This window comes from Prionailurus bengalensis, chromosome D2, assembly GCF_016509475.1.
Source record: "Prionailurus bengalensis isolate Pbe53 chromosome D2, Fcat_Pben_1.1_paternal_pri, whole genome shotgun sequence".
NCBI classification, from domain to species: Eukaryota; Metazoa; Chordata; class Mammalia; order Carnivora; family Felidae; genus Prionailurus; species Prionailurus bengalensis.
In genome coordinates, this window is record NC_057351.1 from 66901015 (window position 1) to 66927611 (window position 26597).

A 26597-nucleotide genomic window follows, 5' to 3' on the forward strand; every position below is an offset into this window, starting at 1 on the left:
CTCAAAGCACATGGAAAATGCTCACGCTGTGGTGCTAATGGAATAAAATAAAATACAAAATCGTATGTATACACTGAGAGATGTGTAAAACTTATTTACACAGAAGGAAAATAGCCAGAGAGAATAAAATAGTTACACACAGGGTGATACCCTTCTTCCAGTTTAAGCTACTTTTAAAGAATTGTTTATATAATATTTAAATTATATTATTTAATATTTAAAGGGAACATGTGATTGTTTAGTAATGACACAAAGAAATCCTCCTGCTGTCAACCATAAGGAATGAAAGGGCAAGAAATTAATGGCCAAGAGTCAATTCACTATGAAATAAAAAGTTTTTTAAGTCTTAAATTGAAGTACACAAAGATCTTTTTCTCTTAATATAATCAGCTTGCCTAGAATATTATTGTGAGTCATTTTTCCTCATAATGAAATTCCACTCAGTTATAAGACAATGCCTTGACCCAAAAAGGATCCTCTCTGTGAAGGAAATTCTGTCTTCATCTGTGTTACTATTTTCTACAATTAAAAAAACTTCTAAATACACACACACCAAATTTCCAGAAAGAACTACCAAAAGTAAGGACTAAACTTAGATCAAGACCTTACACCTCGTGGTCACCAGAGCATGGAGGTGCCACGGTTTGAATCACATGTTGAGAACTTCTGAATAATCTACATCCATGTGTTAAAACAAGACGAAGAACCAACCTCTTTCTCCAGCCAGTTAAAGAGTTCACAGAGGGCAACAGCATCTTTAATCTGTGCAAAGAATAGAGACAATTTTTTTTAAGTTATTACTGAAAATCAGCTGGGCAAAATCAGTGCCCAGCCCTAACGTGGTTCTGAGAAAGTCGGACCCATCAGACACAACCAGGGAAGGGCCTGCCGAGAGCAAAGTCAAAAATCCCTCAGTGGATTCATTCCTGCCCTCCAGAGGCAGGAAAGACAAGCCACTGGCAAATGCCATCTGTGGGCCTCAAATCTTTCTAGACCCACCACTGGCCTTGAAACATACCTTGGGCCTTTTAAGAGGCATCACCTTCTTATTCTTCTTCTTCTCCATCATCATCATCATCGTCATCGTCGCCTTTTTTGTGTTATACATTGTACTTTATAAAGATCTAGCTCACTGAGTATTCTACTTCATTTTCTCACTAACGCTGGAAGGCTCAAAAAATTTCCAATTTTGTGCCAGGCTCAAAGCCACACAGCAGGTGAGGGACTGGGCCTTCCAACCACCATACACGCCCCCTTTGCACCGGCTGCTTTACTCACGTGAGCTCGCCGCATGCCTTCTGATTCGGCAGAATTCTTCACAGCTTTGGCGATGCAGATGGGGGTGTAAGGCATACAGCATCGATGATCCTAGGGGCAAAAGGCGTAGTATGGGAAACTGAGTCTGGCTCCACTCACCCAAGACCAAGGTAATCACCTCTTCACCCAGCACATCAAGACAGGTCACGTGAAGAGCTCCCATTCAGGACCCATGGAGCTGTGCCTGGGGATCGAAGTCCTGCCCCTTTTGGTTGATGACTCTGAGCATGACAAGAGGGGCTCGAACGCTTCCAAAAGGTAAAGTACATCAAACAAGATTATTTTTCTTCTGTCCCCCACATCTTCAGCTCTCTGGCACTGCTGGCTGCCGGCCATCAGGAAGACACTGCTTTTCAAGCTTCCATGGTCATGGTCAGAGCCCATTCACAGATCAAAGCTTGACTGAAATAACCCCTTTCTTGAAAAAGCACAAAGGAGGCTTTTTCCCACTGGGGACACACACGACTGAGGGAGGGCTCCTGCTCCTTCCCATCTTGCTCAGGGATCACAAATCACCTACTGTTCACGGTCTGATCGTGAAGGGCTGGGGAAGACCCTTCCCAAAGAGAACGAGTCAGAGGCCAGCCCTGCACTCCGGGAGGGGGGTTTCGGATCACCTTGCACTCGCACAGAGCTTGTTGAAAGGCTTTCATTCCTTCTAGGCTCCTTATTCCCTCGCTCCTACCTGCATAGCCCTCATGAAACAGAGAAGGCAGGCATGGTCCCCTAACTTAGGTCAAGGAAACAAATCTCTGAGCAGATGAGTGTCACACAGTGTGAGAGTGGCAGGGCGTACTGGCAAGCCAGGTCTCAGTGGGCCAGGCTTGGGCTCTTTCCAGGATGGAGAAGAGAGGAGACCCCTGGGCTTGCTAAAGGGCACTTGGCAGCCAGAGGCTCCAGACAGGATGTTCGAAAAGGCTACAATCCAAGGTGGCTTGGATTCCAGTCATGCCCTGGGCCCTAGTTAAAATGAGAGGACAGGTGTTCACTGCTTAGAATAACCCAACAGGGGCTGAGTAAAGGGCAGGGGTATCACTATCATTTGACTTTCAACAAGTCCCCAACTTCCCAAGCCCCTCTGGGCCTCCAGTCTCCTTAGCTGTAAAACGTGGTGAGGGAGGAGCACACGCAGAGTAGTGTTTCCCAGAGTTCTCCTACCACCTACACAGCTCTTACACCGGCTGCCAGCCCTCTAGACCTTTACTTTTCTTTAGACCATCTTTATTTAAAAAATATTTTTTTAAATGTTTATTTATTTTTCGAGAGAGAGACAAAGCACAAGCAGAGGAGGGGCAGAGAAAGAGGGAGACACAGAATCTGAAGCAGGCTCCAGGCTCTGAGCTGTCATGGGGCTCAAACTCACGAACAGCGAGATCATGACCTGAGCCAAAGTTGGACACTCAACCGACTGAGCCACCCAGGAGGCGCCCCTCTTTAGACCATCTTCAAATCAACTTAGTTTGTTAAATTCTGTCTTAAGAAACAATTTTTATATCATCATGGTCTCAAATACTAGAAATATTTTTTCTAGTATATGCTGAATTGCTTTTAAAACAGAGAATATTTAAATAAACCTAAGTATTAGTATATACCACCTAAAATCATCTCCCATGCCACACTCTGGACAACACAGGACTCAATGAGTTCTAAGGGCCCTAAGATTCTCAACATGGCTCTAGCCCAAAGGGCTCATCTAGGGAGAGGACATCTCTGATCTGACAATCAGTCCCCGAGATCTTCCAAAACAACCTCTGTTTCAAAGACAAAGCTGCATGAGGCCACAACTGGGAAGGGGCTGGCAGCTGGAATGTGGCCGACTTTGGATGGGCCTCAGCAGGGCTACCAACCTTGGGGATGGTCTCGCTTACAGCGTAGCTGGCCTTGTCGCTGACCCACACCTTCTCCCTTGGGGAGAGATTGGCACACAGAGCCTTGAGCTCGCCCAGGATGGACTTGTAGGGAAGCACCTGGATTCTGTATTCGGCTTCTAGGCCCAAGTCAAAAAGCAGATGCTCCTTCACATTGGGAGCATCTATGCGGTCACCATCAATGAAGAGCCTGCAGAGGGGCCAGGGGTGAGGTGACAGAAAAAGGAGGGCATGTGAGTGAGGGGGGGAAGCACACACCCACACATACACAACAGGCTCCACCTTCTAGCAACCAAAACCAAGCAGTTCCCCTTCCTCCCCATTCCCTTCTCAAATCCTGCTCCCCAAACTGTGCCCCTATCCCCGTGTATGTTATCACCATCCACTCCATTCCCCCAGCCGGGACGTGGACACTGTCCCTTCCCTCCACTAAGATCTTTGGGCCTATAGTGTAAATCCTGATCAAATCTGTCCAGCTTTGATCGTGGCCTTGCCTAGTCACCAGCCAGGTTCAGGCTGCCCCCATCTCTCTGCTGGATTAGCACCAGAGCCTCCTAACTGGTCTCTGCATCCAGTCTTGCCCCAGCCAGCACAGTTTCCCCAGCCATAGTATTCTTTATGATTTACAAACCTGATCATGTGAAAAAAGTCATTCAATAGCTCCCCAGTGTCCTCAGGATAAAGGTCCGAGCTCCCGGACACCGCTCATGGGCCTTCCTTTATGTGGCCCCTGCTCACCTTCCAGCCTCACACTCTATGTTCCCACCACACTGAACCACTCCAGGCCCTCCTCAGGCAGCATGCTCTCTCCTGTCCAGAGCCGCTGAAAATGTCATGCCCTCTGCTTAGACCACCATTCTCCTCACTCCCCGCTCACCTAGCCAACGCACATGCGCTCTTGATCTCTGCTTCAATATTACTTTCCCCAAGAGTCTCCTCTGATGCCCAAGTTTAGGTCAGACCCCTCCTGTAACATCCATACCCATCCCACTGACGGGTCAGTAGCCACTTACATGCCCTGAAGCCCCTGAAGAGACATTTATCCCCCAGCTCCAGCCCAGCACCCTGTCTCATTCACCCTAGCACCCAATAGAGACCCTATCAACTTAATAAATGTTATCTGAATAAAGAGCCATCCAAATAAAAGAACAACTGCAGGAAGGCCACAAGCAATGCTTTAATACATAAAGTTTGATGGGGGGGGGGGGGGGCTTCCGGTGTCATTTCTGACCTTCCAAATGCCTGGGTTTATTTGAACTATGGCCCCAAGACTGTATAACTGAGCTGTACATCCCTTTGCACTGGCTACTACAAAATTTAGAATCAAATGTGTAGCCTGACCAAGACTTTGCAGCAGGAATTTTGTGAAATAGCTTCATTCTGGTTTTGTTCTGATGTCCTGCCTGGTTTGTTTGGTTTTTTTCCTATCTTCTAGTACTAGAGAGACTTTCATAGATTTCAAGTTATTTGGAAGATTAAGAGAGAGGCAGGATGTAAAAAAAAATACATGCTGTTAAGGAAGACAAGAAGGGAAAGGAAAGAGGAGTGGGAAAGGGAGAAAGCAGAAGAAAAGCAGTCCATCAGCGGGACGTCAGGTAGTGACGGGGTCGACCAGCAAGGGGAGACGGGGAATCTGAGGAGCTGTGAGGAAGGAAGGACTTTCCAGTGTGGCCCAACACTCACATGATCGTCTCCAATCCTATGATTGCATAGGAGAAAAACACCGGATTGTGCTCCACATCTGATCCTCGGAGATTGAACAGCCCTTAAAAAAAAAAATAAAAGCCCCGTCACTTGCCCGACTTGAGATTACAAGAGAGAGCCTGTAGGGGGAGGGAAACGCTTCAACATCCATGGAAGGCTTCCATGGAAGGATTCCGTGGCATCTCTCAGAAAAGCCGGAAACCTCACTTTCTCGTTCCACTTGGAGCTGCAGTCGCTCATGCCCGCCAAATGATGGCACCAAAACTGTTTCTTATGCTACCATATTGCTGTCCCGGGAACAGAATGGAAGTTAGTCAAAAAACAGGAGGATTACCCTCCAAAGAGTTGAAATTGTCCCCCTGGTGGTGACCTGCCAGACCTGGCCTTGCTGCAGCAAACTGGCATTCCCAAGGGAAAGGAGCCAAGCACTCTCTCCCTTCTGAAGCAAACAACGTCCTGGGGTAGAAAGACTGAGACCCACCCAGGATGGTGAGGGAGCCCAACAAGGCCCTCCGGCTAAGAGTCAAGGAGCCCCAGGAGGCGGAGCTTCCCAGCAGAGGAACAAAAGCAGGGAGTGAGTGGTAGTGGCCTTTAAGCCCAAGAATGAAACCCATATCGGAGCCCACCCAAGGGTCAGCTATGATACCGAACTGGAGTGGAGGCCCCACCTACAGCCAGTGTTAAAGGTGTTTGGGGAGATCACTGTATGTTTGAAGGAGTTTGGGGAGATCACTGTATGTTTAAAGTCTGGGGAGATCATTGTATGTTTAAGAAACTAAAGTGGCCAGCAGAGAGAATAGCTAGGGTCTCAAAGCTTCCAGATGCCTAATGCTTGCTCTCCTGAAGAATACAGTATTTAAAAACTCCTAGTGAGAAAAGCTCTACATCTATTTTAAAATAATGGCTTCTCATAACAAAGCAATGAAGCTTTACCTATCAGACGAGCAGTTTAAAAATGACAATACCAGGGCACCTGGGTGATTCAGTCAGTTAAGTGTCTGTCTGACTTCGGCTCAGGTCATGATCTCACGGTTTCTGAGTTCGAGCCCTGCTTTGGGCTCTCTGCTGTCAGCACAGAGCCTGCTTCAGATCCTCTGTCCCCCTCTACCTCTCTGCCCCTTTGCTGCTCTCTCTCTCTCTCTCTCTCAAAAAATAAATAAACATTACAAAAATTTTTTTGATAAAATTTTAAAAAATAAAAATGCCACTACTTGGGACTGGGAAGGGTGTGGCAAGACAGGCATATTCCTATCCACTGTAAACAATTCTAGCAGGTAAATGGCAAGATGGGTCCAAAGGCCTACCATGTGCACACCCTCTAACCCATAATACCACCCCTGAAAGCAACCAGAAATAGAAGAAAATCATCAGAAACCAAGACACAGATTTGGATGCACTAAGATTTTGATGGCGGCATCATAATAAAATCATGAGAAAATCAAAAATAACCTAAGGTCATCCTTAAGGGAATGGGTAAAGTAAATTATGGTATAACCAACCATATGATGGGATATTTATATTTACTTAAGTTACGATTATATATGCTTAAAGTATGCTGATACTTTGGAAAAAATCAAGCTTCAAAATTATATACGCACCAAATATTAACAGTGATGATCTCTGGGTAACAAAAAATAGGTGCTTTTTTTTCTTTTTCTTTTTACTTCCTCTACATTTTCCAGGTTTTCCACAATGGGAATGTGTTTTCTTAAAACCAAAGGGAGAAATTAATTTTATATATGTTATTTTCCCTGATGTCGAGGTTATTAATTAATTAAGGATATAAGTCACTGACACATGTCAAATATCACTGATATCTGACAAAGTTTTGGGGCTGGGGACTGGAGACATAGGACACTGTGTAGTAGGGTCTCTTTCTCTAATGAGAAAATTTAAAAATGAGGTAGTGCCTCTTCTCAGTCACCCTGGGTCAAACCCAGTCAGAAAAGGAAGACGGAACAGGAAGATTCACCAAGATTCCTTCAGGTTCTAGAGGATGACAGGTACTAAACAATTGCATGCAGGTTGTTTAAGGTCTAAAGATTCAGAAACTGCTATTGTATCAGAAAAGCTGGTGAAAAATATTTATAGTTCCTGAGTTTTCTGAGGTACAAATATTTCTAGAACATGGGGCGCCTGGGTGGCTCAGTCAATTAAGTATCCAACTCTTTTAATTTATTTGTATTTTTTTTACGTTTATTTATTTTTCAGAGAGACAGAGATAGAGAGAAACAGAACACGAGTAGGGGAGGGGCAGAGAGAGACACATAATCTAAAGCAGGCTCCAGGCTCTGAGCTGTCAGCACAGAGCCCGACACAGGGCTCGAACTCACAAACCACAGGGTCATGACCTGAGCTAAAGTCAACACTTAACCAACTGAGCCATCCAGGCGCCCCATAAGCTTCCAACTCTTGATCTTGGCTCAGGTCATGTTCTCATGGTTCATGAGTTCAAGCCCCATATCAGGCTGTGCACTGACAGTGTGGAGCCTGCTTGGGATTCTATCCCTCTCTCTCTGCCCTTCCCTTGCTTGCTCTCTCTCTCTCTCTCTCTTTCTAAATAAGTAAATAAAAACAAAAATTTTTTTAAAAAGAGAAATATTTCTAGAACATTCTCACTGTGAAGAACACAGTGGCCTACAGAAAAAGTACAGAGAAAAAAATAATCTCCTATGGTGCCACTTCTACAGCTATAAAGAGACATGAATATTGACAGACACACAAATACTGACAGACATTAAGTGTTAGGAAGGAATGTCCTTCCTCAGAGGTGTCCCAGTCCTGAAGAGACTGCTCAGAGGTGGACATCCACCATAGATTTAACATCAGCCCCTGGCTGTAATACCACTTTGGGCAAAGCTACATTCCCCTCTCCCATCCTCTATAATTCTTTCTCCATCCTACTTGGTGCATCATATACCCATTTGGTGACATAAGTCTTTTGTTTCTTCCCTGGCCACTCAGAAAGCTGATCTGCACAAACACACAGATTCCCAGAGAACCAAGGGAGAGACCGGGTAACATGCCCAAACAGTAAAACCAGAGCACTCACACGCAATCTCATCCAGGGCAGTGACCACAAACCACACGACGTTCCTCTCAGCCATTTTCAACCGAAGGTCTGCAACCTTGTCCTTCCAGGAAATGCCTGCAAGAAACAAACGTGCTTGCGGCTCTGGCCCTGGTTCCAGGGACCCACGGGAGCCAACTGAAAGAACCCATCCCAAACATTCTGAGCCAGCATCACCTGTTATAGGGAGCATGTTGGTTGAGCAAACAGGAGGCCTGGATTTAAGCCTCTGTCCAAACCTGTTGACTTTCAAGAGCCCTGACTGCCCCACCGACAAAACTAATACATTTGTTCATCCAACAAATGTCTATGAAGCACCTAGACTTCCCAGGCATAGATATCTGCCAGGCATTGTGCTGGTCACCATGGCTACAGCTCTGAGTTATACCCAGTCCCTGCCCTCAGGGGGCTTACAACCTAGATGGGAAGGCAAATAATTAAACCAGCAACAGTTACACTTCCGTGTAAGAACTGGCACAACAGCAGAGGCACAGGGAGCTACGAGAACATACTGCCCAGGAGGGAAAACTCACCCAGTCTTACAGGCCGGGGGAATACCACCCACTTTACGTTCTTGGAGCCGAGAGACTCGCCCTTTGGTGCTAAGACCTAGGTACTCCCTGCAATCTGACTCACTGGGACCACTACTTCTAAATCACACTTGCCCTGTCATGGCCAGGGCCTCCCTATGGCTCTCCAGATGGAATGGTAGCCCTGGGGAAGCTCACCCCATCACCACCACGACCACCACCATCCCCACCACGAAACAGTACTTTCAACTCCGGTTACAGCCACCTGGGAACAGGACGACCCTCTGTCTTATTCACCCAGCACCTGGCACAGTGTCCTGCACATAGTAGGTACTCATGTTTGTTGAACACAAGTCTTAACCTCAAAGTCTGCTCTCCCCTCTCCTACAAGTAATAGGTCAGCGCCTCTGATTCAGCTTCTAAAAAACTCAAAACATGCGAATGGAAAATGTCTAGCTGACCCTGGGCCACTCCCTGGACCTATCCCCCTGAATCTGAGCTACCCTCCGGTGAGGGCATCACAAGGAGAGCAAGCTGGGGGCTGCCCCCACAACCAACACCGCTTTGAAGATCAGCTCGGGAATGCTGTTTAAAACTTGGCAAGAGTCTGGGCTGTAATGCTTTCTTCCCAGGACCCCTCTGGGCAATCTGCCTACATTCCAGACATCCCCCATCCACCTCTACTCTGCTGTTTCTACCATACAACTCCCTCCCCTTCAGCCCCACCTCCCTGGCCTCTCTCTGTATCCCTCACTCATAAATCCACACTTTCAGCTCCCACAAATGGTTCGCAGAACTTGCTCCACACCGACCACTATCATACAGGCCTAAGAAACCCATGCCCCAAAGCCACTACAGCAGAAAGTACGAGAAGGGGGGGGGGGGGGGAGGGCCTGAGGAGGTAAATCTACAAACGCGGGCAAAAGAAAAAGAAATGGAAGCTAGAAACCCCTCGGCCCTGTTTCCAATATCAGACACGTGAGAGAGGCAGTGAGCAACAGCGTAGTAAAAAAGCCATCTTAGCAGCAGCCAAAGGTCTGCCCAGAAGAGCAGGGCAAGAATAAATTATGCAAAGTAGGTGGTAAGTAGGTGCCAACCCTGGAAACAAATAAAGCTCCTGCCTTCATGAAATACCCCACCAGTGCCAGTATGGGGCAGAATCCTCCCGTGAGCTCAATCAAGCTCAACTCTGATTCAGGACAGCAATGAAGACAAAGGTGACAGGTGGAAGGGACGATGGCTGGGGGCCCTGCTGCATGCAGCACAGTTCTGACCTGTGTAATCGAGGCCCAGGGTGAGGAGGGGCTTGCACGGGCGCTCAGGACGGTCTGTCCAGATTTTGTCCACAAGGTTCTCCTTGACAGGAATGAGGTGGTGGCCTGCACTTCTCAGAACCTTGGCCATCTTCTTCCAGTAATCTGGGGAGAAATACACGTGGCCCAGCCATGCATGAACTGAACGCCATCTCGGCCAAGGCAGGCAGCAGAGCCTTGAGAGCCCAGCGCCTTCTGAAAGGCGATCCTCCCGTGGCCTAGCGCTGAGTGCGTAGGACGCAGAACTGCAAAGAGGTGATCTTCACCACCAACCGCCTTCCCCTGCCTCTCTGCCAGAACTCCTCTCCTCACCTTGATCTTTACCATGACGTCAAGTCACGCCGAGCCCCCAGAGGATCCACGTCCCACAAACAAAGAAGGACAATGGAGAGGCATCTAGAACCCACTTCCTCACCCAAGCTGGAAGGACCCAAGCTCACTCACCAGTAGGAATGATCAGTGGGTCCACACCAACCCTGGATCCTTCAGGAAGTACACTCACCAGCCAGTCTTCCTGAGTTGGTGTGTCCTTCAGACCTACAGAGGGAAGAACAGAGAAGAAACAATTCCCAGTGGAACCAAGCTCCCGGTCCTACCCAGAAGGAAGCAATTCACCAAGATCATGATAACAGGGCCTTTATTAAGCACCTTCTCTAAGGTAGATTGGTGGCACTTGAAAAAATCTGAACTTCCCTTAATCTTGGAAGGCTGCAAGAAGTATAAGATGGTGTGTTTTTCTTTTCTTTTTTTTTTCTTTTTTGAGAGAGAGAGAGAGAGAGAGAGAGAGAGAGAGAGGAGGGAATGCACAAGCGGGGGAGGGGCAGACAGGGAGAACGAGAGTCCCAAGCAGGGTCTGTGCTGTTGGCGCAGAGCCCAATGCAGGGCTCGATCTCATGAACCGCAAAATCGTGACTTGAGCTGAAATCAAGACTCAGACGCTTAACTGAGTCACCCAGGTGCCCCTTAACACCCAGGTGTATTAAGACGGAAGCATACGATAAGAGTAAGAAGACAACAAAAGAAAAGGCAAGATTTTCATTCGACTCCTGGTCAAAACAGCACCCCGGGAATCACTGCAACATAGGTACACGTGTCACTGCAAACATCTTCTCCGCCATCAGTCACTTTACCACCAGTGGTCACTTAAAGAGCACTTGGGTGGTGACTGGTGAAGGCTGGGAGCTGGGGGCCTCCCTCACATCCCACACCAGGTAAGAGAAACACACGCCATGGTACTCTCCCCTCACTGGAAGGCAGGGTGGCAGAGAGAAGGCTCCCGCCCCTCAACCAGGCCTGACTGGAGGGCTGAACACAAGCCTTTGCAGCAAAGAAATCTTTCCAAAGATTAAGACAGGAACACACAGGTACCCGTCACCATCATCTTTACAATGGCTCCCTGGCTTTCCAACTCCTGAGAGCAAACAGCCCTTCCCGTTTCTTCCGAGCGATTCGTCGTAGGACACCAAACAAGCTCCAAGAAAGGAACTGAAATTATTTTTGATATTCCAGTTTTTCTTTAATCCAAGCCAATACCTTCTATGTTTGGATGCGTGCTTCTTAACTGATGAGATTTTTACTAAAAACTTAACAGCTTGGTGAAATACATGTATATTTAGAGTGAAAGTTCATATATTCTAAACCAGTACTTATCTTCACTATTTTCCCTACGGACTGCTGATAACCACATAACCACAGAGGGAAAGTTCAAAGATTTATAAAGAAATGAGCTCATGAACTTCAATTCCAAAAACTGTCTAAAAGCTGGCACTGAGCTGTTATTTTGCTATTTGATTCTTGGCTATTTTTTTCCCAAACCGCTAAAAAGCCACTTACTAACGAAGTTTCTTTTAATGCCCCTCGTATGACTTTTATAGGATGAAGTCATGCTATTTCCTAGCAGACAGATATCTGGCAAAACCCCAGGGATGAATCACTCCCCAACCAAACCCACCAGAATTTCCCTATGCAGGAGAAATGCCTGAGGAAAGAGGGGCTCAGGCAAACTAGAGACAGACTTGGAAAGAAGGAAGATTCATTCCCCGGGGAAACCAAATACCTACTTGAAGGAATGAGCAGAATTTGCTCCTCTGACACTCTGCCCCCCGCAAAGTGCTAACAGACCTGACAGCTGGAGATGTGGGCTCCAAGGAGAGATGCCCATACCCCAGGGGTACACTGACTGATCCACCAGGGCGCAAACAGAAAATTTTAGGAGGTCTATTTGTATTCATTTTTTCTAAAAAACAAAGAAATTAATTTTTGTTCACATTTGAAATGCAGATGGACAGCAGCACGTATATCTAGACACATAAACAAGTATACATATATGTTGAGGGTGCATGAGCCATTAACGGAGCCATGCAATCAGAAAGTTTAAAGGTCACTAGCCTGTTCATTTATAACAGCCCCACAGCCCCAAATGCATGCTTGTGTGTGTGTGTGTGTGTGTGTGTGTGCATGTAAATGTGAGAGAAAGAGGGTTTTCTGGTGCCACGTTGGTGTCCCCCAAATTCACATGTTGAAGCCCCAACCTCAATGTGACTGTATCTGGACAGAAGGATTTTAGGAGGTAATTAAGATTAAATGAAGTCAAAAAGGTGGAATTCTAATCTGATAGGATTGGTGGCCCTTTAAAAAGAAGAAAAGAGATCTATCTCTCTGCCGTGTAAGGACACAGTGAGAAGGCAGCCGTCTGCAAATCAGAAGGAGGGCTGACACCAGAACCTGACTATACTGACACCCTGATCTTAGACTTCCAGCCTTCGGAACTGAGAAAACAAACTTGTGCTGTTTAGGCCACCTGGTCTCTGGTATTTTGTTATGGCAGCCAAAGCCGACTAAGATACCCTGAAATCTCAAAAGGGTCCATGACCTCATAAAACCCTAGGGTCCCTTCCCAAAGCTGGCCAACTGAAGTTGGGCTGGCCATGTCTCTACACACCCATCTTCATGAGCGTCCAGTTGCTGTCCATCTGCTTGGCAGCCTGGAGAAAGTAACGTCCATCGGTCCACATGGCCGCATGCTCTTCCGTAATGATGGCTGTGCCTGCAGCAGGGGAGTAAACAAACAAAAGAGAAACGTTTCTGACAACCACGCAGAAGCTGCACACGGTGGTGGCAGGCAGGCAAGCACAGTGAGCCCTGGGGCCCAGCCTCCCACCACCCCTCACTCCAGCGGCGCAGATGGGCCTTTGACTCCAGAGAAAGCTCCAGGCAAAAGAACACAAAGCCACTGAGATCAAGCTGTGGGCCAAGCTCTGAAGGCTGCCTGAGGCCTGGTCCCTGCACAGTACCCCATCTGCACAGCTCGAGTCAAGGCCAACAGAACAGAGGACTGTGCACCTATGGTCAAAATGGCCTCATAATCAACAACACGGAGGTGAAAACGATTCCAGCACAGTGATCTGCTCTACTCCAGAGGAATGGTCTCACCTTTTCTGAGAAACCCACTGGACTCTACATATTCACGGTGACTCACTGGTCACCAGCAGGGGTTGACATCTCCCACCCCTACCTGCCCTCAGTTCCTACAGGCCTGGCAGAACTCAAGGCTTTCGGCAGAGGTGCCAGCCAAAAGCAATCCTAAGGGGCTGACCAACACAAGCACATACACAAAAGGAAGTGGTTCTTGCCGAGTCTAACCAGCCTAATGATGGGAGTCTGAAGGGGGAAAAATCACCCTACAACTCAAGGACAGGGCAGTTTTGGAAAAGTTAGGGCAGGGCACCAATGTAGCTCAATGTTCACCTTTATTATTTAAGTTTTTTAATGTTTATTTATTTTTGAGAGGGAGAGAGAGCCTAAGTGGGGGAGGGCCAGAGAGAGAGGCAGACACAGAATCCCAAGCAGGCTCCAGGCTCTGAGCTGTCAGCACACAGCCTGACACGGGGCACAAATCCATGAACCGTGAGATAACAACCTGAGCTGAAGTCGGACACTTAACCGACTGAGCCACCCAGGTGTCCCCACCTTTATTATTTACACTGAAAGTGAAATCACCCAGAAGCCAAGCAAGCACTTGGAGAATTACACAGGACCAGCAAGCTAAGGTGAGGGTTCTGGGGTACAGTTAGTAACCATTACTTATAGAGTGCCATTGACACAGGTATCTTCAGTTTAATGAATACAGTTTTCTGTACATATATTCTCTTCAATGAAAAGTTCAAAAACATTTTTTAAATGAAAATTATTTAAAACTGTAATAGCAAATAAATAAATAAATACAATAAAACTTTAACAGCAAAAGCATAGAGAAAAGGGCCACTAAAAGCTGACCTTAGGGAACTGGGGGATGCTGGGAATTCACACCTTTCTGCAGAGGTTCAAGGGCGAGTGTCCGGCTTGCATTCTCTTTTGGGCCCTATCACAGGCTGAAGCCTGGCCCCGTTATCTTTGGGAAATGAACAAAAGTACAGAAAGAACAGACAGAGCAGTTAGCAACTCACCCGCAGAGCCATCAAATCCAGAGACGAAGGCCCGCCGACAGTCACATGGAGCAATGTACTCACTCTGGAAAACAAAAGGGAGGGCGAACTGGACCTCAACCAGTCACGTGCCAACTGCTCTCCACGTGCTCAGCTATGTGCGAGGCCCTGCAGGGACACGAAGGCTGGCGGACCTTCAAGGAACAGTCTAGCTAAAAAGTCAAACTGAACATGAAAAAAATTAGCGCACAATCCAGAAGACCCCAATTAATTAAGGGCTAAAAGAGCTGCTCCTGCCAGCCTCTATTTCTTCTTCCGCAGAACAAAAAGAGTCAGGATGAAACAGATCAAAACTGCTCTTTCCTCACTGAGATCTTGAAAAACAAACCAGTAGCCTTATCCCTTCCTTGCCACTGGCATTTAGGCATCTGTTATTTTTCTGAAAAGAAAGGCTGAATTTCTGTTTTAGGCGCCAATAGTTCTCTCACTTAGATCTCTTTGGCATTGGCTTGTTTCTGAACTTCCCGAAGTGTGTGTTCTTCTCCAAGGTAGCAGCCCCAATCGCTCCCACGCAGACCCTGTCCCTTCCTGTTGGGGAATAAATGGAAACGCTTCCTCATATCCAGGAGGCTTCAGCAAAAGAAAACGTCATGTCCCAAACCAGGTCTTGCCCATCCCCCTGCCTCTAAGCGGAAGGGGTTAGAGACTGCGGAACACAGAAGGTTCTCATTCCTGTGCAGAGGGCACAGGGCCGTGGCATGCCACTTCTGGTGACAGCCCATGACACACAGAGAACGAAGGAATCTCCCCAAGGTCACGCACGTAGCAGAGGCAGGATTTGAACTTGGGCTCTGAAGCGCCAGGCCATGCTGCTCCCACAGGACACATTCTCCCTCTCCAGGATATAGCGAAGTGTGAAGACAGACTCTCTAAGCAACTTGCCCACTCACAGGTCAACAGCACGGCCCGGATCTGGCACGCGCACCTCCACAGCTGCTGCTCCTTCTACCGTTAGCGGGTTTCTCCCGAGCTGAAGGACCCGGCAGGGCTCAGAATGCTGAGGATGGAGAACGGGGCTGCCGGACCAAGGCGTTTTTAGGTCAACACGATGAAGGGGTGAGAAGCCGTCGATGTTCTGCTCCTGCCCCTTTCACCAGGGCAGCTGCAGTCACAGCCTCAAACCAGGCACAGACACACTACCCACGGAGATGCCGGAGGGCCAGTGCAGAGAGCTGTGACAGGTCTAGGTCACACCTGGCCTCCAGCAGGCCCAGCTCTCTGCAACAAGTCTCACTGCGTCTCTCAGGCTCAGTTGTTCATTTCTAAAACAGGTCCCTTCACACCGCTGAAAGCAACACCAGGCACATGTTTTATCCCCAAACCATAGAGGAACATTTAACAGGCAGCACGAAGAATGCAGAAGGAAACGGCCGCCAGCAGCATTTATGAACTGGAGACTTCTCATTTGATTATAAACCCAGCAATCACTGGGTGCAAAACTAAAGAGAAGTAAAGCAAAAACGGAGGGTAGGGAGGAGTTCCCACCCTTCTCCCAGGATTGCTGTGAGGAACAGTAAGTTAATGTTTAAAACAGAAAACTCACCAGAAACCTGAGAGTGCTGCATATATGCAATGGAACAGATAGTATCAGTTTCTTCCTAAATGCTGAAAAAGCATCCAAGAGGCCGGGAAAACTAAGTAAACAAAAATAACTCTTATACTAAAAATCACAGTACACAATGGAGAAGACACAGGAGATGCTCCTGATGGATGAGGAGGGTCCCCTGCTTGAGGCTCATCCACCTGTGACACACAGTGAGATTGCTAGCAAAGGGCTGGCAGAGAAGGTATTGCTCATCTCGGCCCGGCTAGTCTCCACTCAGGGATCAGCTCTCGAGGAATGTCCCACCCCTACTGGGGCAAGCCCGAGAGGAGGGACAGGGCCTCTCAAAGCAGCTGCCCATTGGCAAAGGCAGGAGGCAGGTTTCTCCAAAAGGAGGTGGAATTAACGGCAGGTGGACATGTTTGGTTTGGGATCAAGACGAGGTCTGGGCAAAAATGTCTAGACATGACCTAAGTAGTCAACATGCCAGAAAGCCGTCACTGACCAAAGCTGTCACCTCCACACCAACAGGCTAGGCAGAGAGGCCAGACAAGCACTGGGCCTGGGCCTCCCACTCTTCCCCCAGCAATGAAGCTGGCAAAACCCAAGAACACTCTCCCCAGAGAACAGCAAAAGGTCTAAAACAAGCCAAAGCCTTAGCATACGGGGGAAAAGGCACAAGGAAGCAGAGCTATCGGCTTTCTCTCCAAAACCACCGTTTCTCTCCACCTGAGACCAGCATTCAATCCAAGCCTCCGCCATCTCCCCGTGGACCACAAACCCTACAATCCATTCTTCACACACACAGAGTGAGCTTTCCAAAATGTCTGTATGCACCATGTTAGCACCCTGCTCAAAACTCACCATAGCTTCCCGTCATACTTAGGATAGAACCCAAACCCCAGCCCATCCCCAATGCACTGCTTGATCGGACCCTGCTGTCCTCTCAGAACTCCCCTCCACTCTCCCAGCCACCCGAGATGTTCAAGCCACCTCGCCTGCTTTCTGTATTTTGTACTTCCAAAGCTCATTCCTACTTCAGGGCCTTTGCACATGCTTTTCCTTGTGCCTATCAAAGTCCCTTTCTGATCGTGGCATGGCCAGCTCCTTCTCATCATTACACTGCAGATCAGATGTCACCTCCGCAGAGGGGCTTGCCTGGACTATCCAAAGTGGCCACCTGGCCTTTACCTCTCTGTATAGCACATTTTTCTAGATGCTTCTCTTCTTGAGCTTTTTTTATATCATTATGGTATTATCTTGCCCCAAAATACCAGTTGCATGAGATGGGGGTATTTGTCTTTGTTCATCACTGTCCCTGTCCCTATCATGGTATAGGTATAGGTAACCTATGGTATAGGTAACACACAGTAGGTCCTTAACCAACATTTGCTGAATAAATGAACAAGCAGATGGAAACATGAACCTTTGTCCTTCAACCTAGTTAAAACCTTAGCCATCTCTTTGAAGATGGAAGAAGGGACACAACCCAAGAAATGCAGGTAGCCTCTAGAAACTGGAAAAGGCAAGGAAATAAGATCTTCCTCTGGAGCCTCCAGAAAAAAAACATAGCCCTACTGACCCACTGTAGACTCCAGACCTCCAGAACTGAAAGATAATAGATTTGTGTTATTGTAAGCCACTAAGTTTGTGGTAATTTGTTACAGCGGCAGCAGGAAACTAATACATTATCAAGACCAGAAGGGATCATTAACTGGGGTTTAAACTCATTAAATGTGTTAGGGTACAGGCAAGTAAACTAAACAAGTAAAGCAGGATACGGAAGTGACTCTTCCAGAGAGAGCAGCTCTTTCAGCTCTGAATTCTGTTATGCCGGAATGCAGGCCGCATGTTGCCAACCCTCAGTAATTCAGGAGAGGCTAAATATATGTGTTCATGAGAGATCACCCAACTTTTAAGTGTTGACATCTAATTCAAACAATGTAAATAATACACAGCCAAATAAGGCACATCTGTAAACCAGAAAAGAAGAGGGGAAAAAAAACAAAAAAGCCTTAGCCATCTCTCAAAATCCAGCTCAAATATGCCCTCTTCCACAAAGTTTTCTGACCCACTCCACTCAGAGACCTCCCACATCAGAATTTTACAGAAGCATCCACACTGACATTTGTCCATGCCCTGCCTTGGGTGATAACAGATACTAGTAGCTACATTTACTAAACCCCTACTATATTGCCAACAACTGTATTTCCATCTAGGACTTCATTTCCCACGCCCCCTTGCATCTAAGTGGGCTCACATGAGTAGTTCTCATAAATGGAATGTGGGGTCGAGGTGATGTCTGGGTCAGGAGAGTAAAAACTGGGTGTGCCCTCTCCACACTCCTCCCCCTTCCACCAGCCGGAATGGTGGCATCAGAGGATGGAAAGAGCCTGGAGCTCCAAATCGCTCTCTTACTAGTGGAAGAAAGTCAGCCACCAACCAAGAACACCCATTCCAGACTGCTACATAAACAAGAGTTAAGGCTCCACAGTACCCGGCCACTGAAACGTTGAGATCTGTTACCATAGCTAGCATTACTCTAATTAATACAGTGGATAAAATCACTCTGTGATAAAAATCACTGCTCCACCCTAGGAGAGAGTCTGTTTAAGAAATACAAAACAGGAAGCCAACTCCAGGAAGAATGGGAATAGGACAGAGTTTAGGAAAATCTGATTCAAGTCTTCCAGAAGGAAGAACCATAAAAATAGCCAAAAACTCAAGTTGGCACAGTCACCTCTGACAGAACATGACCCTTCGATTAAACTACCCCCAGGAACAGAATATAAAACCTTACAGATGGGAAGGATAAAGAATTTGGATTTCTTAAAGGCAGAGCTGGCACAACTCTGGCCCCAACCAATGATTCTCCTGACATGGGACCAATGGCGCCCACAAATCCCAATGTTTGACTTAGATGGTACATGAAAGCATCCAGATTACCAGAAAGAATGGACAATTCCTCACCTCAAAAGTCTCCCTGGGCCCAAACTCATGATACCGCAACCCTTATTCTGGGTTTACAGAGAAAGAACCCCTCAGAGTTGCAGAGGACAGTGAGGACCAGACCCCTGGAGTGCCAGGTCCCTGTGTAATTACGCACTTGGGGTGCATTTTCTCTCTAGCACGGAACAGTGCATGGGTGTGTGTATTTGTGTTTTGGAAAGTACACAAAGGACAGAATTCAAGATTTTCCTTCATTCTCCAACACCCTCCCTTCCCCACCCGTAGGAGAAATTCCATCGACTCTGAATCTAGCCTGAAATGAAACAATTAGGAACAAGAGCCACAGAGAACAGCAGCCTCTCTATTACCGAGAAGGCTGCTGCAGCAGGTCACACACAAAGCCGAGCCTTCCTTCTTGTCCTCACAGTCCTGGCAAGGCCCCAGAGTCCCACTTAGCAGTCACCCCAACTCTGCCCCACCTCTCCACAGGAATCGAGAAAGGGACTCGGGACTTCTCATTTGCTTCTCTGGACGGCATCACAAACCCTCTCAGGTTCCAACCTTCCCAAACCCCTCTGCCATCTGCCTGTCAGGTCCAAACTCAGTCTGTGTTCTACAGCTTCTCCTCCAATCCTTCCCCTCTTCTCTGCTCCTAAGGCCAGCATCACGTCCCACCCCTCTGTATCCTGACTCTGGGATCCTGCAATGGCCTCCCAATGGCTTCTCAGTCTCCAGTATCTCCCTTCTCCAATCCATACTAACCCCTGGTCCTTCTCTTGTTCAAAATCCCTCCATTCTCTTGTTCAAAATCCCTCAATGGGTCCCGACTTGTCTGACCAAAGCCTCAATTCCTGACTCTCAGTTACTCATCCAGGGAGAAGCCATCCAATTCTGATATTCTGGGACCATTAGCAGGAGATGAAGGGCTGATGAGAGCCTGTTACATCACCTGCCGTTTGGCCAACCTCACTGCCATTCCCAAAGTTTAGCAAGGAAGACAAGTTTATCAGGCCATTGGACCAGAAACAGCTTTATAATGACCAAAACCAAAAACCAAAAACCCAAACTGGCTGACGAACAGCACCCAGAACCAAGGTTATCAAGATAAACTTGGCCTGTCTTGGCTACAAGAATATCCCCTGCTAGTAAACAGATAGATTATATTCTAACTCCAGGCAGAATAAAACAAACTGAAATACCAACAGTGCAAAGCTTGTCACACCCCTTACCCAGAAACTTTCAACTTTTAATTCAAATAACACTCATGGATCCAGTCTTTCACACACCTGAGGCCTCTCTCTGAGGTGAACCGTAAGGAGTCCTTTCTTTTTTTTTTTTTTTTTTTTTTTCTTTTTTAAGCAGGCTTCAGGCTTCACACCCAGTACAGAGCCCAACGTGGGGCTTGAACTCTTGACCCTGAGATCAAGACCCAAGGTGAGAACAAGAGTCAGACGCTTAATCAGCTGGACCACCCAGGCGCCCCAAACTGTTAGGAATCTTTAGCTGGGGCTCTATGACGGCCTGTGAGACTCTCTCAGAGGAGAGACCCAATTTCAGACAACAGTGCTAGGAGACTGTGATGGTTAATTTTATGAGCCACTTGACCTCAGACCATCTCCAGATAGCTAGCTGGTAAGACATTATTTCTGGCTGTGTCTGTAAGGTGGTTCCTGGAAGAGATAACATTTGCGTCAGTATGCAGCACCTGGGTAGCTCAGCTGGTTGAATGTCCGACTCTTGGTTTCGGCTCAGGTCATGATCTCACAGTTTATGAGACTGAGCCCCACATCGGGCTCCAGGCTGAGAGCATGGAGCCTGCTTGGGATCCTCTCTCTCTCTCTCTCTCTCTCTCTCTCTCTCTCTCTCTCTCTTAAAAAAATAAACTTAAAAAAAAAAATTTTGCATCGGTAGACGGACTAAAGATCATCCTACCAATGCAATCATCATCCAATCCACTGAGGGTCTGAAGAGATCAAAAGAGTAGAGGAAAGTGAAATTTGCTCCCTCGTTTGAGTGGAGGCATTCATCTTCTCCCGCCCTCGGACATCAGCATTCTTGATTCTCGGGCCTTTAACTCAGACAGGGACATACAGCACTGGGTAACCACAAGCTGGGGGAAGCAGAACGCCAGTGGTGTGGCTCCAGCTCAAACCCAAAGGTCTGAGAACCAGGGGAACTACTGTGGGAGCCCTCCCTCATGATACGTCCCTCTACACACATGGACATCTCTATACAATTTTATTGGTTCTGTCTGGAGAAGCCAGACTGATCCAGGAACTCACAGAAGACCCTACACCAACTGCCATATAATGTGCTCCCACCGCAGGAACCAGCATCCTGCTCAATATGGAGATACAAGAGCAGCAACCAAATCAGTCCAGGGCAACTGCCTGATGCTTGAGAGGCAGAAAATGAAAAATATCACTGGTACGTCGGCACGGAATCCATGTGACATGAAGCCCAAGTCCAGAGGCTAAAGCCTGGGACTGACTGGAGACAGGGAACACCCATCAGAGGAGCCTGGACAGGAGGGGAAAGAAAGGACCTCCTCAGGGACAAGGCTAGAGTCTGCCCTTCCTAAATGCTGGGGTGCCTGCTACCTGTATCTCCTACCAGGACTCAGGCCCAGGTTGTGTGGGGCCAAACTACTTACTCATCTAGCCCTTAGCCAACAGGAAACTTTGGTTCCCACGAAGGTGGTGAATCTTGTTAGTCCATTCTAGAGGACACAGGTGAAAGGAAGAATTGTCACCAACCCCCACCCTAAACTGCACCCACCTCCCCTGCCCCCACCAACGCCTACTAAATCTAACAGTAACATACCCGCCACCCTGGCTTCCTCACATGCCACCCCCGTTCCGACTGAATCTTCTACTTCTCCTATACTCACTTCTCGCACTCTCTCGCCTCCCTCTTCATCCACTTTTGCAGGCAGAACCCTAGTCTTCAGTGGCTTCCTCTTGACACAAGGATCTCCCTTTCCCCTCACCTCTTCAATCCAGTTCTAACCCATCATGGCATGAAAAGTGTTGTTGTGGATCAATGGAGCAAGGAATTCCATGGAACACTGAGTCCCTTACCCTACCCCTAAGATGACTGAGGGAAATCCATGGACATTTAATTTAAGTCTAGGAAATGCTGAATACTTCTTCCTCTCCTTAGAGTTGCACATTAAAGTGCAACTTTACAGTGCACATTAGCATTTAAAGGCCCCGAGAAGTCCTGCAGTTAAGAAACTGGTCAAATGGGCAAAGGACTCAAACAGACATTTCTCCAAAAGAGACATACAGAGGGCCAACAAACATATGAAAAGATGCTCAACATCACTAACCATCAGGAAAATGCAAATCAAAACCACAATGAAAAAAAAATGCAATATTACCTCATATCTGTTAGGATTCCACTATAGGGGGAAAAAAACCAGAAAATAAGTGTTGGCAACCCTTGTGCACTGTTGGTGAAAATGTAAAATGGCATAGCCACCATGGAAAGCAGTATGGAGGCTCCTCAAAAAATGAGAATTACTGGGGCACCTGGCTTGCTCAGTCTGTAGAGCATGTCACCCTTGATCTTGGGGTCATGACTTCAAGCCCCACATTGGGGTTAAGAAGTTAAGAGTTTACTTAAAAAAAAAAAAAAACAAAAAAACTAGGGGCACCTGACTTCAGCTCAGGTCACTAACTCATGGATCGTGACTTTGAGCCTTGTGTTGGGTTCTGTGCTGACAGGTCAGAGCCTGGAGCCTGCTTTGGATTCTGTGTGTCTCTCTCTCTCTCTCTCTCTCTCTCTCTCTCTGGTCCCACTCCCCAACTCATCCTCTCTCTCTCTCTCTCTCTCAAAAATAAATAAAGATTAAAAAAAATTATAAAAAACAAAAAATAAATAGAATTACTATATGATCCAGAGATCCCACTTCTGCGTATATATCCAAAAGAACTGAAACTGTATCCCAAAGAGACATTTACACACCCATGTTCCCTGCATTATTCACAAAAGCCAAGAACTGGATGCAACCCAAATGTTCATGAACAGATGAAAAGATTTTTTTCAAATGTGGCATATAAAAACAAAATGTGGTATAGGGACACCTGGGTAGCTAAATCAGTTAAGCGTCCAACTCTTGATCTTGGCTGAGGTCATGATCTCACGGTTCCTAGGTTCGAACGCCACACTGGGCTTTGTGCAGACAGTGTCGAACCTGCTTGGGATTCTGTCTTTCCTTCTCTCTGCTCCTTCTCCACTTATTCGTGTGTGCTCTCTCACTCTCTCTCTCTCTCTCTGCTCCCTCAAAATAAAAATAAACTTTAAAAATAAGGTGGTATATACATACAATGAATTATCATTCAGCCTTTAGACAGGAAATCCTATCATAAGCTACACCATGGATGAACCTAAAAAACATTATGCAAAGTGAAATAAGCCAGTCACAAAAAGACAATACTGTATGATTCCACTTACGGGAGGTGTATAAAGTAGTCATCTCTTTGAAAGTAGAGTGGAGAGTGGTGAGTGTGAGTAGTGGGAGGTAGGACTGGGGGGTTATTCAATGGGTATAGAGTTTCAGTTCTGTAAGATGAAAAAGTTCTAGAGATCTTTTACACAACAATGTGCATATAGTTAACCCACTGTACTGCATACTTGAAAATAGGATGATAAATTTTATGCTGAACTTTGTTATCGTAAAGATAGAAACTGTTTAGCTCATTTCACTATGTTCTTAACCACTGAATACACTTTTTGCAGAACACCTTATGAGACACAACAGGAATACTACAGAATACTGTTTGGGGAATACTGCTCTAAACATCAAAGTACACCGAACTGCATGCTGTTGCCTCTAATTATCCAATCCCTTTGGTTATTTACTTCAGCCCTTCATCGGTTCCTGAGGCCACGAAATCTTATGTTTCCAGGCAGGGGTCCAATCTTCATGCTGTCCCAGGTTAACACTGGCCTGATATTGTCACAACCATGTGGTCTGGCACCCTTGAGGAGGGGCAGAAAAGCGGCCAGTGAAAGTGAACATCTTTTGAGAACTTTGCTCAACTTACAGTAATACTCTTATGTGCCACCCCTCCATCATGATAGACCCTTATCAGTCATCATCAGTCATGTCTGTACCACATGTCATACCACACATGTGTACACACACACACACACACACACACACACACACACACACACACCCCAATGATAAACACCAAGCTTCTATGCTAATCAAGTTCTCAACCAGGACTCTGGACTTGGGATTAAGGTTCTAGCTCAATCTGGTATCTTGAAAGTAAAAGATCAAAAGATATAAATGTGGGAACTATTGGTTGGCCCCTGTTTACTGTCTACCATGTTCCCTAAGAAAGGGAGAAACTGATCTACAGCAAGAACTGAAACCCTTCCCATCTCAGTTGTTCTTGGCCAGCTGCATTCCTGCCCTCAGGTTCCACGAGCCACCCCATCTGAGGCCCTGACATCGCACAACTCCAGAGACCACCATTCACAACCTAGAGTTCTGCCAGCGCAGTGGCCCTGCCCATAAGCCCTTATAAAGCCTTTTATTGTTCAAAGGATCTCAGGGCGGTTTCTGTTACCTGCCCCTGAAGGATCAGAGAGCACCAGCTGTATTCCCACTATCGCTTATTACCTGCCTGGGCTTCTGCCAGGGGCACTTGCCATGTTGTTTCTCAAAAGCACTCCAACCTTCCCTGCCCTGCTCCTCGGCCTTTGCTCCCACTAATCTCCCTGCCTAGAATCCTCTCCGTCCTTCCTCTATTTATCCAACTCTACCCATCCTTCAACATCCAGTTCAAATGCCTCCCCTACTCATAAAGCCCTCAGTCATCTTTCCCTCTCAACCCTAAACTTACAAAGCGCTTTGCCCATATTTTCTTGAAGGCATTTCCACATTTCACCTTGTAATACAGACACATGTGTATGTATCTTTACTCCATTACTCAACTGTATGTTCTTGGGAGCAGGACCATTCTAATCTTTGTCACATACCACACCTAAGGCAGTGCCTCGCACGTAAGCAAAGGTTATAAAAAATATATATGTATAGATGACTCTATGGGAGAACAGTACTTTGTATACTGTCTCATCTCTCTACTAAACCATCAGCATAGTGAGGGCAGAAATTCAATCTTAAAATTCAATCTTAAATTCATCTTTGTAACCCTGCAGGAGCATGACCATGGTACAGGTGGGAGATTGCCCCACCACATGCAATCTCCACCTCTCCAAACCCGATTCTCCCATATTTAGCTCACCAGTGTTTTCAGAGGTAAAGGTCACTTACTGAGTTACTTCCATCAAAGGTAGTGGTTGCGGGGGGAAGGAGGGTGTTATTCAGAACTACCCCTAAAACCTGCTAGGGTAGAGATCCGTGACAACTTTCTGGCTGCTCTTCTGGCCATGTCAGAGGGACACGACAGTCTGCATGGGGAGAGGAGAAGGGAGGCAGAACAGACAATTCTGCTAAGGATAGGGTGTGGCAGAGGAGAGGAGGTTAGGTGTGTCAGCGAAAGAAAGGTCCAGATCTCTGCCCCTTCATTTGTCCATCAATGCTTCCACAAGTTATTAAAAGCTGGCTATATTCACTGGAAATAAGGAAGCCAGGGCCAAAGCAACAAGCATTCAGTGAGACCCTACTAGACACAGGTCCCTGGTGCCAAGCCCTGGAGGACACACTCGGTTGTGGACTGACAGCTAGAATCCTACAAACACACTGGGGATGGAGGAAAAGAATGACAACAGAGGACAGGCTGATGAGATCCAACCCTGGCCCATCTCCACTTAGTACCTGGTGGGCGTCTCCTGATGGGATGATGTAGGCCTGGATCGGCTCTGTCACATACTCCGTGTTCCTCATGGCTTGTCTCAGCTGCCGAAGCAGCTCTGAGGTTACCTTTGGAGCCATTCTGCCGTCTGCAACAACAGGAGAGTTTGTTCCAAAACCAGCTTGCCCGGGGCAACTCAGTGACTAGTTCAAAAGCAGCCCTAGGGATGGGCCTGCCAGCTGCCCCACCCTAGCTGCATTTTCAAACTGACCACCCCCCACCACACCAACACCAAAGGTCCCAGGAACTCTACAGTTTACAGTTCTTAAATACCACTTCCCAATAGCCATTTGCGGCATGGAAAGTTGAGCTACTGATACTCATTTCCAAATTGATCAGTTACCTCTTCCACTTCCACGGCTATATTCTAAAGAGATAAACAGATGCACAAAGATACCTGTCTATCTTTGTTGATAGTAAAAAAAAAAAAAAAAAGTGGAGGAAAATACACAATTGGGTAAATGAACTATAATATATACAAGAGGACACTACAAAATCGTTAAAAATTACAGACCAAAAAAAATTACACTGACCTATATTTAACTGGCAAAGACACCAAAACCACTGGTGGTTGATTAAAAACAAATTACAAAAAAAGATGTACAGATTGTTCTTACCTGGAAATCTGTATGTGTATATTCAGAGAGAAGTTTCTAGAAGGCCAGTCACCCAAGTGTTAATTAGTGGCTACCTTTGGAGAGAGGGACTTGGAGTGATTTTTCTTTTCTTTTTCTGATGCTTTACTGCTTAAGTTTGACCGCATTAAAAGTAGTACATTTTAGGGGTGCCTGGGTGGCTCAGTCGGTTAAGCGTCCGATTCCTGATCTCAGCTCAGGTCATGATCTCATGGTTTGTGAAATCAGGCTCTGCGCTGACAGCACGGAGCCTGCTTGGAATTCTCTCTCCCTCTCCCTGCTCCTACCCAACTCGTGCTCTCTCTCTCTCTCTCTCTCAAAATAAATAAATAAACTTAAAATATCATATTA

The 26597-nt window shown here is 46.8% G+C and overlaps 1 protein-coding gene across 5 annotated transcripts in view; it reads right to left on the reverse strand.

Moving 5' to 3' along the window:
* XPNPEP1 (X-prolyl aminopeptidase 1) overlaps nt 1-26597 on the reverse strand; it is a 58287-nt gene that overhangs the window by 14483 nt on the left and 17207 nt on the right. For 4 of the 5 annotated variants that reach the window (XM_043597467.1, XM_043597470.1, XM_043597468.1 and 1 more), the window contains 10 exons: nt 25575-25699; nt 14248-14311; nt 12744-12848; nt 10247-10339; nt 9764-9907; nt 7942-8037; nt 4869-4950; nt 3165-3375; nt 1279-1368; nt 712-762 (listed from right to left, as the gene is read on the reverse strand). In XM_043597467.1, the coding sequence (XP_043453402.1) occupies nt 712-762; nt 1279-1368; nt 3165-3375; nt 4869-4950; nt 7942-8037; nt 9764-9907; nt 10247-10339; nt 12744-12848; nt 14248-14311; nt 25575-25699 (1061 nt within the window). The remainder of the gene's footprint in view (nt 1-711; nt 763-1278; nt 1369-3164; nt 3376-4868; nt 4951-7941; nt 8038-9763; nt 9908-10246; nt 10340-12743; nt 12849-14247; nt 14312-25574; nt 25700-26597) is intronic. The other variant, XM_043597471.1, reaches the window with a different exon arrangement.